Genomic DNA, 13,993 nt, shown 5'->3' on the forward strand with positions numbered 1-13,993 from the left:
CCAGCTTTTACATCTTTCCACCCCTCTTCTGCTCCTCCCTGAGTACAAAATACAAAAACCACAGGAAGTATTGCACGTTGGTCAGCTCTGACTCAAGCCATTTTAGACATAACAGTTCATATTGACCTTTAGCTTGATGGATCCTATATAAAGCTTTGTTAATCCTAACAAACCTCAGAGCCTAATAGGGGATGTGGTCAGCATGACCCTGCTCTGAGTCAAGTCATTTCTCTGTGTCAATGACTGACAGGCATGTTATAGCAGTACTATGAAATAGCTGGCAGGCATGGAACAAAATGACTACAGCTATGCTGGGAGGGGCAGACCTCAACACAGAGAACAAGTTAGCAGGCAGCAGTGCCTAGCCCCAAGTTATACATCTACAACACAAATGCCTCTCTTAGAAATGAACATTTTCAATCAGTACTGGTTTGGTTTTTCAAAGACTTTTAGAGGTTAATGTTAAGAAGTGAAGGGTCATAGAAAGTGAGTTTCTGTATGTTTTTCCCAGTTTGAAGATCCCAGATCCCCTGATGTTGCCTCAACACTGAACTATATTTGGAGAGTTGGCATACAGAGGGTTGGTCCTGGATTAGGGCTTAGAATATCTAAGGGATTTTCTTATGAAGTCCAGGGGTCAGATGTGACAGGCACATCTCTTCTAACTTTGGAACTAGAAGCAGAGTGAGACTATTTTACACTGCTTCAGTAAGTCAGACAATATCCATTGTGCAAAAGACCAGACATTTGTTATTCTACCACTTCTCATGACATATCAGTTAAACAAAATTTAATGGATTCTGATAAGGGCTTCTATTTTAAAGTATTTAATAATGAATTTAAAAATACATGGGAAACAGACCTTAGTGCCAGGCTTCATAGAATAATTAAAATGAGTGATCAGGGGGCTGGAGAGATGGCTTAGTGGTTAAGAGAACCGACTGCTCTTCCAGAAGTTCTGAGTTCAATTCCCAGCAATCACATGGTGGCTCACAACCATCTGTAATGGGATCCAATGCCCTCTTCTGGAGTGTCTGAAGACAGCTACAGTGTACTCACATATGTAAAATAAATAAATCTTTAAAAAAACAAAACAAAAAACTAGTGATCATGCCCATTAACATTTTGATTATTCTATTACTAATAAGTTAAATTACTGTGATTGAAAATAAAGATATTTTATAATGAAAGGCATTTAGTTTCCCTTAAGTATCTCAGAGAAACCTTGAGACTTTAGAAGATGGTGTTACTTCGTTAAAAAAAAGGAAGTACGGGCTGGAGAGATGGCTCAGTGGTTAAGAACACTGACTGCTCTTCCGAAGGTCCTAAGTTTAAATCCCAGCAACTACATGGTGGCTCACAACCATCTGTAATGAGATCTGATGATGCCTTCTTCTGGTATGTCTGAAGACAGCTACAGTGAACTTAGATATAATAATAAATAAAATCTTTTTTAAAAAAAGAAAGTACATTTAAGTAATGAAAATCTGGCTATGCCTTAAGGTGGAAAATATACAGGAAACACTATCACACACGTTTAGTGCATATAAATTGAGCAAAGATTTTATTTGAAGGATGAGAAAATTAATGCAATGCAATCTTGCACATTTCAATCACAAAGAACAAATTTTGAAAGTTTTAAAAATTATCAAGCTATGAGCAATGTAATGTTAACCTTTATACATATTCCCCACAAATACATATGGGATATGAAGTTAGTCCCATAATTTCTTATTGAAGGAATATCAAAACCAGTATCAGAAGGCATTGCCTTCTCTGTGCACACACAGTCTGTTAATTGATCATATAGTACCTACTCACTTTAGGAAATGTATTTAAAGCACAAGTTTAGATATTAGTAAAAGAAACTATAGGTCTACAAGGTTGAATTCATTTTGGACCTGGGGAAGCACAGCTGGTAGAATGCTTGTTTAGCATGCATGAAGCTGAGTTTCATTCCCAGTGCCACACAGAACAGGATGTGGTGGCATACCAGTGATCTTAGTATTTGGGGAGGGTGGCAGGAGGCAAGATGGCCAGGAATTCCAGGTCATCTTTGGCTATATGGCAAGTTCAAAGCCTGACTGGGGTATATGGAGTATGCCTCTTAAACTAAGTCAAACAAAAAACAAAACCCTGGATTTCTCAAAGTGTTTCCCCTGTACAAGTAAACATTTTAAATTTGGGTCAAGGATTTTTAAAAAAAAAATTATTTAGCTTGCGATATATTTTCTAAAAATAGCACATTTATAGGAATATTTAAATATTAATAGCTTACATTTTAAGTAACGTGTTGCAATCCTACCACCTGGCATGTCTTGGCACCATTCCCAAGAATGCCTACACCTTTAAACCTAAGGTAATTTACCACTTTTCTTTTTCCAACACAACGTCAAGACCGAAGTTCTAATAAATTTAAATGATACGAGATGCTATTGTATGCTAGTAAAATAAAATTCTGACGTCCCAAGAGGTTAAGTTCCGGATTCGCAAACCCAATTGGACTGCTCAGGTCGGATTCCCCGTAGCGTTATCACCGAATTAAAAAAAAAAAAAAAAAAAAAAAAAAGAAGTAATTTCTTCTAACAGGGACAGCTCTTTGTGTGGCAGAGCGCAGCTGCTGTGACAGAATGAGCAGGCATGCCCTTGGCAAAGCCAGATCTTGTCAGAGTGTGAGCTGTCCCAATTTCAATCAACTGTCAACGCTTCATTGAGGGTCAAAATGGCTTAGGCTGGCGGCTCCAAGGGCCTCGGGTGAGGTGCCCGGTTTTCTGCTCTAAGCGTTTAGCCACCCCTAAGAAAACGCTAGGAGGGGAGGCCCTGAGTGGGGTGCGGACAGGTGCGTCCTCTGGAACTACACAAAGGGCCGGCGGCACCGCCACTGAGCCCCTAGCAACTGCACGCAAGCTGCGCTCGCGCGCTTTCCGCCGCCCCACGGCGCTCAGGGCGGGAGGCTCGCCGGGAGGGCGGGGCAGCGCGCGCAGGTCAGCGGCGTAAGCGACAGACACCCTCGGGCCTGCTCGCGGACGCGGCCTGGGAAGCGCGAAGGCAGTTCTAGGTTCGGCACCGCTAGCATTGTAGGGATTTGTAGTCCGCGAGCCCGTGGGGCACCTCCCCTCCGGGTAGGCCGACCCAGGCGTCCCCGCCCTCTGCACGAGGACTTCCTGCCGCGGCTTAAACTACAACTCCCGTCGTCCGCTGCGCCGAGGGCTGAAAGCGAAAACAAATTCTAGGCTGCGAGGTTGCTGCCCTCCGCCCGGCGCCCCTTCCCGCTCCCCGCCCCTCAGGCGCCCTCCGGCGAGGTGGGGAGACGAGCGGCCGTGGCTTTCTCTCCGCGTTTCCTCGGTTCTCGGCGTGGGGTGCGTGCGGGAGACGCAGGCCTCGCTTAATCTCAGCCGGGCGCGCCGCCGGGGCTTTTCTCGCCTCACACCGGTCGAGACCCGGAAACTTGTGGGGGCGGCGACCCCCGGGCTGCCCGCGGGCGCGTGTCCCTCCGCGGAGGCGGCCGCGTGCGGATGGCCATGCACTAGGCTGGGCTCACCTATGCTCCGGGAGAGCGCCGGCCACCGCCTCGGGCCGCTGCCGCCACCGCCTCTTCCTGCCGCCGCTCGCCGTGTCCGCGTCGGAGCCGGAGCCCGAGCCGCAGCCTGCCCCAGGCCCGGGCGTCGAGCAGCCGGCGGCGCGGCCATGTGGGGCTAGTTCGCCCCGCGCACGCTGCAGCGGACCGGCAACATGGAGGCAGCCGTCGGCGCGCCCGACGGCGTGGACCAGGGCGGCGTGGGGCCGCTGGAGGATGAGACGCCCATGGACGCCTATCTGCGCAAACTGGGCTTGTATCGGAAATTGGTCGCCAAGGACGGGTCGTGCTTGTTCCGGGCTGTGGCCGAGCAGGTAAAGGACCCGGGCCGGAGCCGGGCGGGCGCGGGGCTGGGTGCGACATGCCGCCCGCAGCTGCCTGGCCGCCCACGGCGGGGCTGCGCGTGGCTCGCTGTCGTCACAGCGGCCCATTGTAACGCCGGCACGGGACCGAGTGAGGACATCTCGGGCGGCCTGCTCGCAGCCTGACCGCCAGGGACCCAGCGACATGCTGTTTTTGAGTTGTGTTCCGCGTTCACCTGCGCTCAGTTTTTAGCAGCCGAGTGTTCCCACTAGTTAACCTCATGTTTACTGGAGGAGGTGCGGCACTCAGTGTGACTGCTTCACATTTTTTTTTTCCTGTTGCTGGACTTTGGAATGCGGGGTAGTCGGTCTCACCGGTGTCACTCGAAACAGGCGGCCAACTTTGCTGTTTAAGGAAAGCAGTCTTCCTGTATAGGGTCTTCCCAGTGACTTAATCTTGAGTAGGTCCCATACTATACTATGTTGGAATCAGGCAAGAATTTACTCTTCTAAAGGCCTTTAAGTAATAGGATGGATTTTCAGTATAGGCACATGTCGGGTTTTTTTTTTTGTTTCCGTTTTTTGTTTTGTTTTCCTTATTGGTCAAAAATTATTCCCAGTACAGATCGAACATTTTACCAAAGAGAAGTGAGTTAGAACTCAGGAGTGGGACGAGTTCCAGGGAAGAATACTCAAGGCTTTTCTTTTTTGAGAGCGAGCCCTTTTCCCCATGTTATGTAATCAGATGTAGGTGTGGGGTCACCAAAACCCATCCTATATTTGAAGACTAGCTGCTAAAGTAGTTGGATTAAAAAAGTTTCACATTACTGCTCCAGTTTGTATTTCATACCATTTACAGTTTGCTTTCCTTTGGCTTAATCTGGAGTTTTTATGGTTTTGTCCCCTCCCGCCCGCCCCCTTTTGTGAGCTAACTAGCTTTTAAGATTTCTGTTTTAGAATCACCAGGCTATGTATTTTTCAGAGTATGTAAATATGGAACACTTTGCACTTATGACAGGTATGTCCATTGAAACATTCTTTGATGCTTCCCAAACCATCCTACCATTTGATATCTCTTATTTTCAGAAATGTAGGAAGCTCCAGTGTGGGTGCTGTTTCCAGCCCAGTCTTTACTGTTACATAGGTAAACAGTCTGCTCCATTTGTGAGTTTTCCAGATGAAGAAGATTGTCTCCTTGTCTCAGCCTTCTTGGCCTCTAGCACCTCTAGAAGCTGAAGAGGGGAAGTGAAGTCATCCCATGGTGTCGGTTTATATTATAGTGCATTAGCAAGTTTGTGGAGGATGGAGGTAGAGGTTAGTGTTTGGAGTTGAGTTATCCAGGCCTATTTAAAGTGAGACAGAAAGGTGTGTTTCTGCCCATGAGACATGCCACAGATCCTTGGGGATAGAAGAGCAGCTTGGGGGACTCAGTGTCTGCACAGTGGGCAAGAGCTAGTTGCACTAAACTCATTGATGGGGGTAAACTCCGTTTCAGCCTTGGGATCTGGGTTAGTCTTAAAGGACCTAACCTTTACAAATTTGGGGACGCTTTATTTTGAATATATTGAGCCTACATCTAGGGGAAGCAACATAAGTATTCCAGTAGATCCAGACTGAGTGAGGAAGTAATGGTGAGGAAGAATGTGTTAGCCTCCGCTGCCTTTAAAAGTCTGTAGGAAGGATTTGTTTTAGTGGAATTTCTTTTCTGGTAAATAGTTCAATAAATATTTTTAAGAGTCAGGAAGCTAAATAGTCCTAAGAGAAGAGGATTCGAGCGCGCTTGAGATTAGCCTTTTCCCCTTCAGATTACCTGATTTAGAGATGCTTTTTCCTTTTTTTTTTTCTTTTTTCTTTTCACTTGTGGATTTGGGCCTGCAGGAAGCCTGACCTGAATCAGCTCCTAGCCTTGTAGCTAAAAATAGGGCACTCTTAGAGGACTTGCTAAAACAGTGTCTCAGCCTTTCCCTGTGTTTATCACTACCTTGTTTTAAAGCTTCTACCTTTAGCCTATTTTCATGGAGCAACATAGCAGACCACTTGAATTTTGAGTGTCCAGGGATTGAGAAGTAATTTACTATTTGAAGAGTTGTCATTTCAGTCTTGCTTTTTTTGCATTGTTTGACTTACTAAATTATCAATATTCTACACTTCATGTACATTGATGAGAGTTTTGCATCTGGATTGCAGGTTCAGGTTGATGACATGTTCTAAAATCTTTGTTAAAAGGAGAAAAAACAGATACTTGTGATGTAGTTACTGATGAGAAGTGAGCTTTACTAATTTCTGCCTGCCACCTGTTGTTAGGTGAATGGCTTGAACACAAACCGGAGGCGCCTTGCTGACAGGCAAGCCCTATCAGGTGACACTGTGGCTCACTCAGATTAATAATGCTTGATCCATAACAGTGTCTAATGCAGCTACTGGGAAAGCTATATTGCCAAATGTAATTTGTTGAAATGGCAAACAGTTGGTGTTTTTGAAAATGCGTGGACGGTTCTTGTGATGCGGGAAGCTTAGACTGTGCAAGGCTACTTTCTAGTAATGTCCCAAAACAGTAAGAAAAGAGACTCCAGCTGCGTTTTACACCTCTCCTGGATAACAACCAAGAACTGGAGATGCCATTTCCCCTGACAGCCAGTATGTTCTAACAAGCCAAAAGCCAAAGATGGACTCTTTGAGGTTACCTTTTTAATTAACCAGCTGAAAAACAGTTATCCAGGGGAGGTGTAAAATGTGCAGCTGGGGCCTCTTTTTTCTTCAGTTCTCCTCACTTGAACACTAGAGAGATTCAGTTGGAGTTGTAACTCTTAAAGCTACATTCTCTACATTCTCTTGTAAATCTGTAAGAGGCTTTGATAGTTTGATGTTTTACTTCAAGTGTATATGGGTGATGATGTGGAGATTTGGGTTTTACCGATGAACTTTAGAGTACTGGGAATACCTTCATTTTAAGATGCCTATTCATAGAAAGTAATTTACTTTAATCTCTTTAAACATGGTGAAAGTATTGGAGATGAACATTTGATATGAAGTTTAGTTTGCTTCATTTCAGAGCTCAAATTTTGATAAAATTCCAGTGAAGGTTTTTCTGTCTTTTTTGTTGAACTGATTATTTAGGGAGATTACAGATGAGAGGTCTGAACTTATTTTTTTTTTGGTTGGTACTTGATAATTTTGTTTGCATTTATTCGTTTATTTTTGTGTGTATGTCTTTGAATATGCTAGTGCATATATGCGGCAGACAGTTTGTGGGCTCAAACTCAGCAAGGGCCTTTACCAGCTGAGCCGTCTTGCTAGCCTTGGGTTTAGATGTGAAAACAAATGCACAGCCTCTTCCCAGTTTTGCATGCCTGCTCATTTGGGCACATTATCATGGTGGGGAGGGGAGCATGGTGGGGAGGGAGGCACTGGAGGAGTAGCTGAGAATACATCGTAATCTGGGACTGGGGGGAGCCGTGCAATGCAAACCTCACATCTCCTAATCCTAATCCTTTCAAATAGCTTTACTGGTCACCAAGCATTCAAATAAATGTGCCTATGGAGCCATTCTTATTCAGCCCACTGGTCATAGTGCTCAGAGGAAGGGTTAGAATGAGTAAAGAAAAAGTTAAAGAAGGGAATGGACAGGCTTAACTGTTGGTTGTCACACTTCAGTTCGCTTTTGACGAAATGCTTAATAACGTGCTGCTTTTTTGTTTTAGGTGTTGCACTCTCAGTCTCGGCATGTGGAGGTTAGGATGGCCTGTATCCGCTACCTTCGAGAGAACAGAGAGAAATTTGAAGCGGTAATTGTTAACCTCAGATGTGATCGTGTCTTACTTGGATTGACATTGTGACCATTGGAAATATTCTAGTTGATATTTCACAGGCTAGACATTTTAAAGTATATTCTTTTCTTGAGAATTTCATAAATGTATATATATTATAATTTGACTATCTATTTCCTTTTTTCTTTTTTAAAATAACTCATTGAGTAATTTCTCAGCTAGAGTGTGTTCTTGTGAGCCCTTCCCCATCCATACTGGAATTTTGGCTATTTCAGTTGTGTGAGTAACCACTGCCTATGAGTGCAGAAGTCTGTGCTGTGTCTACAAGACAGCATTTCACAGTGCTCCTCTTCATCCTTCAGATTCTGTTCCCTCATTTTTGGGGGTGGGGAGGTTGATAGATGTAGATGTCTCCTTTAGGGTAGATCACTCATTCTCATCACTTTTACAAGTTATGTCTCTGTTGGTCTCTGGCTTCTCTGACCCAGGTGACAACACAGACCCAGGTATAAACGGAAGTGTTTATAAGGCAGTTAGATACATGTCTATTTAGCAAAACGAACAGCTGTTGGTTCCCCTAGTGCCTGTGACCTTCCTAGCCATTGTTCAGAAGGAATGAATTCCCTTCCTGGAGCAGGTTTCATCTAATCAGAAAGCAGTTGGTTATTCCCAAAACAGTCATGCATCTATTGGACCAGTGGGTATATCTTATCTGGCAAGTCAATATTGTAGCATTTGTGGATTCGGGGCTGGATAAGACTAGTATTTTCTCTCCCAGCAGCCTTCATAAATAATACCTTCTGACATTATAAAAGCTAGCCAGAAGGGGGAAAGTTCCTTGGTCAGTTCTAGCTTTATTTCTTTCTCTGTGGGCCCCAATCCAGATTTGTGGTATATTCATAAGTTAGGTCTTGCCGTTCTGGTGGGCTGTGAAGAACGGTGGCTGTATCCTGTATTTTTTTTGGTCCCTTTGAGGCCTTCCTGACAAATAACTCATAGGGAGGCACTTAAAATGTATGTGTTAGAATTTAAGAGAGTTTTAAAATTTGATAGTATACAATCTGTAGAAGAATTCTTGATCTAAAAATATGCTGTAGGTATTGAAAAGACTTATGTAGATTGAGAAGGTGGATGATTTTACGGTTTAAATTGTTCACTTTTGCTAAGTTAACTACTATTGCAAATTAAATAAAATTGAACTTAGTGGTCAGATGGAAATACTTTAGCACTTGCCTTAGTTAATTTTCTACTGCTTTGACAAAGCACCATAACCTAGGTAATTTATTAAAGAATGTAAACATTTGGGACTTACAGTTGTGTAGGGTAGTAGAACTCATTGACCATCATGGATGGGAGCATGCAGACAAGGCAGGCATGGTACTGGAGCAGTAGTGAGAGCTTACGTCTGACCCACAGGTAGGAGACGGAGCTAATTGGTTATGGGCTTTTAAAACCTCAAAGCCCATTCCCAGTGACACACCTCCTCCAACAAGGACAAATACCCTAATACTTCTGAAACAGTTCTACTAATTGGAGATAAAACATTCAAATTTGGGAGGGCCATCATTCAAACCACCACAGCACTTTTTCAGATTTGTCAAATGGCTATAGTGAAAGAAAAAGAAATGGTTGGGTATAGACTGAGTAAAGTTATTTTATGATAGAGACAATAAAACAAACTGTAAAATAAAACTCTTGATTGAAACGATCTGATTTCCTGTAACTCTTCTGGTTTAGCATAGTTGCTCAGATGGTTAACTCTGTCTCATTTGCCTGTACCTATGACCATTACCAGATTAATCTGAAAGTTTTGTTTTGGGATTTCTCAGTTCAGAATGACATCAGCAGTGGCCTGCAATTTTCTTTCCTCTCTTGTTCGAAATTCCTGTTTTATTTCCTTCCTAGGCTTTCTGTGAACTAGCCTGTACTTGCTATCTTCTCATTTAGCCTTCTACCAGGTTGCCTCTCTTCAGTTGGCATACCTTCCTTGCAGTGGTCTCCTTCTCATGCTACATTGGCACTGTGTAGTGGCTTCTCCACTGTGCCCATCTGAGTTCTGGCTAGCTCTCATCTTGAGTCAGCTTCTTCCTGGAAACCTTTCCCAGCAACATTTCCTTTCAGTTCTTTTGCGTATTTATTACTGTTACTTAAGTATATATACAGATATTCATTATGAATACCTTTTTAGCATTACTGATAAGTTTAGGTGTGCATAAGAACTCAGTGACTCAAAGTGAACTTTAACAGTAAATCTGTTGCTGCTTGGCATATTTCTTAGACAGTATTCCTATTAGAATTAAAAAAGAATACATGTGTGTATGACATTTATAACAGATCACCTGGAGCTGGGTTCCAGGTGGTTGTGTACTGCCTGCTCTGAATGCTGGGGACTGAAACAAGGGCTTCTACAAAAGCAGGGAGTGGTTTGTATCTCCTGAACCACTTTTCCAGGCCCCTAATATAATTTTTTTCTTACAGTTTATAGAAGGGTCATTTGAAGAATATTTAAAACGTTTGGAAAATCCACAGGTATGTTCAATCTTATTTCTGCTGTGAGTATCCAAATATGTGTTAAAATTCCTTGACAGAAAATCAGTAGTGTGTGTGTGACACTTGAAGTGACTGTACCCTTTGTGTAGTGTTTAATTGAAAGATAATTGGTTGGTGACATACCTTGAGGCAGAGACAGGTGCCTCTCTGAGTTTGAGGCCAGTCTGGTCTACAGAGCTAGTTTCAGGACAACCAGGGCTACACAGAGAAACCCTGGCTCAAAACAAAACAAAACAAAACAAAACAAAACAATAAAATAATGAAAAAGAAAGTTTATTAGAGCTCTCTCTAGAAGTTGTCTTGTTGTGAGGAGAGAGCTTTCTCTTCTGTGTTTGTCATGGCATATGAATGTAGCATACAAGATCTGTAATTGCATGTATAGATGATATTTGGAATGATCTGTTAGGCTATATGTGCAGCTTGGTTAGAATGAAGCTTGATTTCTTTAGGGAAATGAGAGCAGAGAGTTCTTTGGGGTGCCATTTCCTGTGATCAGCTTGTGAAGGGAGCAAAGACTTGGGGAAAAAAAAGGTGACAGGTTTGTCAACTCCTACCATTCAGTATCAGTCATACTGAAGAGAGAACCAGCCTGCCTTCCTCCTTGCTGAAAGGTTCTCAGTAAGCCAGGTTTAATCCCAGTACTTAGGCAGAGGCAGGTGGATCTCTGAGTTGGAGGCCAGCCTGGTCTACAGAGTGACTTCCAGGACAGCCAGGGCTACACTGAGAAACTGTTTTGAACCTTCCCCCTCTCCCCACAAAAAAGTAGATGAGACCAGAGACATCCATTTCAATTTTTAAAAATAGCTAAAACATTTTTATTTAATGTATAACAGTTACCGATATTTTGGGGGTATGTTTGTACCTTTCTGTAGATGTTTCCAAGGTGTAATAGTCAGATTTGGAATGTTGGCGTGGATCTGTCACTTGAGTCATCATATCTTGTTTGGGAACGTTTAGTAGTCTCCATTAGTATTTTTTCTTTTTCTTTTAATATTTATTTATTCTATGTAAGTACACTGTAGCTGTCTTCAGATACTCCAGAAGAGGGCATCAGATTTCGTTACGGATGGTTGTGAGCCACCATGTGGTTGCTGAGATTTGAACTCAGGACCTTTGGAAGAGCAGTTGGCGCTTTTAACCGCTGAGCCATCTCCCCCCCCCGCCCCCCCCATTAGTATTTTGAAATGCACAGTTAGTGTACCCAGCCCCAGTGGTGCTCTCACTGTGCATTAGGTGCTGGAAGCTGCTACTCCTTATCATAACTTCATCATGCTCTCCTTTCCTGCTTCTTAGGCTCTGTGACCACCACTCTACACTGCTTCTATTGTGGTCAACCTTTTAATTCCCACATGGTCAGGAGAACTTTTAGAGTGTTTGTCATGAGGACTCAATCATTTTTTTCATTTTCTCTTTTTTTTTCTTTAAAGCTGTGCAGTAGCATATATCTTTAATCCCAGCACTCAGGAGGCATAGGCTGGCAGATCTCTTGAATTCTAGGTCAGCCTGGTCTACAGAGTGAGTTCCATGACAGCCAGGGCTACGCAGAGAAACCCTGTCTTAAACAAACAAGAATGTTTTTGTGAACTCTGTTAAAGTCCTCTCTTCCAGCCCTATGGATTTAACATCCATCCATAGCTTAGTTGTTCACAAATCGCCAGCACGAATTATAGAGTGTTCAGTCATTCTTTAAGAAGTTCCCATGTGCTTTTTTTTAGTGCCTAATTTGGCTCCTGGTAATTATCAATTAATCTGCTTTCTAGGTTTTGCTTTTTTAGATTTATAGAAGGAATGACAAAGTTTGTGGTCTTACATGTTTGGTTTGTTTACGTAATGGGGATACTTTTAAGAGTCATTCACATTGTTTTTATTGCTATTTTGTAGGGAGTTAGTCTTTAGGATAGGTGGACAGACCTTATTTGTTAATCAGACTTGGCTGTTTCCCACTTGTGGGCTCTTAGAATTGGACTTTATTTTCTCTTGGAGAATGGAATTGTTGGGTCATAGGCTAAATATATATTTAGCTTAATGAGAAACTTTCCAGCTTTTCCAGAGTGGCTGTACAGTTTTTGTTTACTTATGAGCCATGTAGCTCTATAGTTTTGAGTGTTCATTGTGATTTTAATTTGCATGGTGATGAATACTTTCAAGGTACTTATTTGCTATCCATGTATCTCTGCTGATAAGATGCTTGTTCATAAATTATGTTTTTTGTTGTTGTTGTTTTTTGATTGTTGTTGATCTCAGGTTTTTTTTTTTTTTTCCGAGACAGGGTTTCTCTGTATAGCCCTGACTGTCCTGTAACTCACTTTGTAGACCAGGCTGGCCTCGAACTCAGAAATCCGCCTGCCTCTGCCTCCCCAGTGCTGGGATTAAAGGCGTGCGCCACCACCTCTTGGCTCATTTTCTTTTAAGAAATAAAAGTTTACATTTGATGGATGGTTTTTAATTAGGAGGAGGATAATGTTTTGTGATGGCCATTTTGCTTATGCAGACTATAATATTGGAAGGTTACTTGTAAGGAGACACATTATTCTCATTAGATAAGGCTGGTAGGCTATTTTTAAAATTTATTTTGTGTTATGTTCATGATGTTTTAATTTTATGGATATATATGCACTGTGCATACCTTGTGTCTGGACATTAGAACAGGATCCTCAATTCCCTGTAAGCCACTGTGTTGTGTGCATGCTGAGGACTGAAGACTGGGTCTGCTGCAAGAGCCAGAGCTCTTAATGCCTGAGCCATCTTTCCAGTTTGAAGTTTACATTTTTAAGTTCAGTGTGGCCCTTGTTCCATAAATGAGGAGAGCTAAACAGTCTCCTACCAGGGAATTTTCTCTGGCAGAGGGTTTCACATGGAATTATTTATGAGAAGCTCTGATTATTAGGATAAGGCCTATTTCAAAAGATTTGTTTCAGTATGTGTCACCTATTTTGCTTTGAAAACCAAAGCTGATTTGAAAGTACTAGGGAAACGTAGGTTTGTTCCAGAAGTCACAGCATTGTCTAAAATACTCTTCTCTGTGCTGCTTTTGCTTTGGAAGAGGTGGAGTTGGTTTGTCACAGCGCATTCATAGTGTCTTAGTATTAAGAGTACTGCTTTCACAAGTAACCTAGGGCTGCAGTCTTAGGTTACAAGGTTGTAAATACAGGTACATAATGATTTGGTTTTTGTCTTGGACTTCCTGTCTCTGTTGTGAAGTTAGGATATGTTTGCATTAGTGTTCTTGTTGCTGTGACCAGATACCTAGTAAGGAACAACTTAAGGGAGAAGGAGAGGACTTGCTTCTTGGTTTTTTGTTTAAGGTTTGAGGTGTTTGTGGCATTCTTGGCTTTGTGGAGTGTGTGGCAGATGTTTGCTCACCTCTCAGAGGACCAGGAAGCAGAGATGGAACAGGAAGTTCCTGGGCTGTATATCTCAAGACATGCCCCCTCCTCCCTACTTTGTCCAATAGGTAGGCTCTAGACTTCCCGAAACACTTCCGCAGCTGGAGACCAGGTTTTACACGATCCCAGACCCTAGCACACCCTTCCGTGTGCAGATAATATAGCTTAGCTTTTAAAAAAAGATTTTATTTGGCTTTGTGTTTTAACTTACTATACTGGAGAGAGCTTTCATGTCACTCCTTTGCAGTGTGTGTTCTATAGTGTGGACAAATAAGACTTTATTACTTGAAGTCCTTGGGAATTTTTAATACTGTGACAAATATGTTGCATTATTCTACCTTCCTATATACTTTCGTGGACATACAAAACATTCCAACAGGGTAAATTGTACAGACTTTGAACTGCTGAGTC

At 42.7% G+C, this 13,993-nt stretch overlaps 2 protein-coding genes across 4 annotated transcripts in view; one reads left to right on the top strand and one right to left on the bottom strand.

Moving 5' to 3' along the window:
* Nucleotides 1-1,541: 1,541 nt before the first annotated feature.
* Nucleotides 1,542-3,732, bottom strand: Gm51579 (predicted gene, 51579). The gene has a single exon (XM_030243905.1). The coding sequence runs from the start codon at nucleotides 3,687-3,689 to the stop codon at nucleotides 3,180-3,182; it is 510 nt and encodes a 169-aa protein (XP_030099765.1). The 5' UTR covers nucleotides 3,690-3,732; the 3' UTR covers nucleotides 1,542-3,179.
* Nucleotides 3,503-13,993, top strand: part of Otud4 (OTU domain containing 4) — a 38,080-nt gene continuing 27,589 nt past the window's right edge. For 2 of the 3 annotated variants that reach the window (NM_001256033.1, NM_001081164.1), the window contains exons 1-3: nucleotides 3,503-3,891; nucleotides 7,581-7,664; nucleotides 10,125-10,175. In NM_001256033.1, the coding sequence (NP_001242962.1) occupies nucleotides 3,733-3,891; nucleotides 7,581-7,664; nucleotides 10,125-10,175 (294 nt within the window). In that variant the 5' untranslated portion in view covers nucleotides 3,503-3,732. Of the gene's footprint in view, nucleotides 3,892-3,930; nucleotides 4,341-7,580; nucleotides 7,665-10,124; nucleotides 10,176-13,993 lie in introns of those variants that run through there. The other variant, XM_006531406.4, reaches the window with a different exon arrangement.

Source organism: Mus musculus, chromosome 8, assembly GCF_000001635.26.
Source record: "Mus musculus strain C57BL/6J chromosome 8, GRCm38.p6 C57BL/6J".
Classification (NCBI taxonomy): domain Eukaryota; kingdom Metazoa; phylum Chordata; class Mammalia; order Rodentia; family Muridae; genus Mus; species Mus musculus.

What these genes read in the sequence shown, in the direction of transcription:
- Gm51579 (XM_030243905.1), bottom strand. Translation starts at nt 3,689, where the DNA reads ATGGCCGCGCCGCCGGCTGCTCGACGCCCGGGCCTGGGGCAGGCTGCG.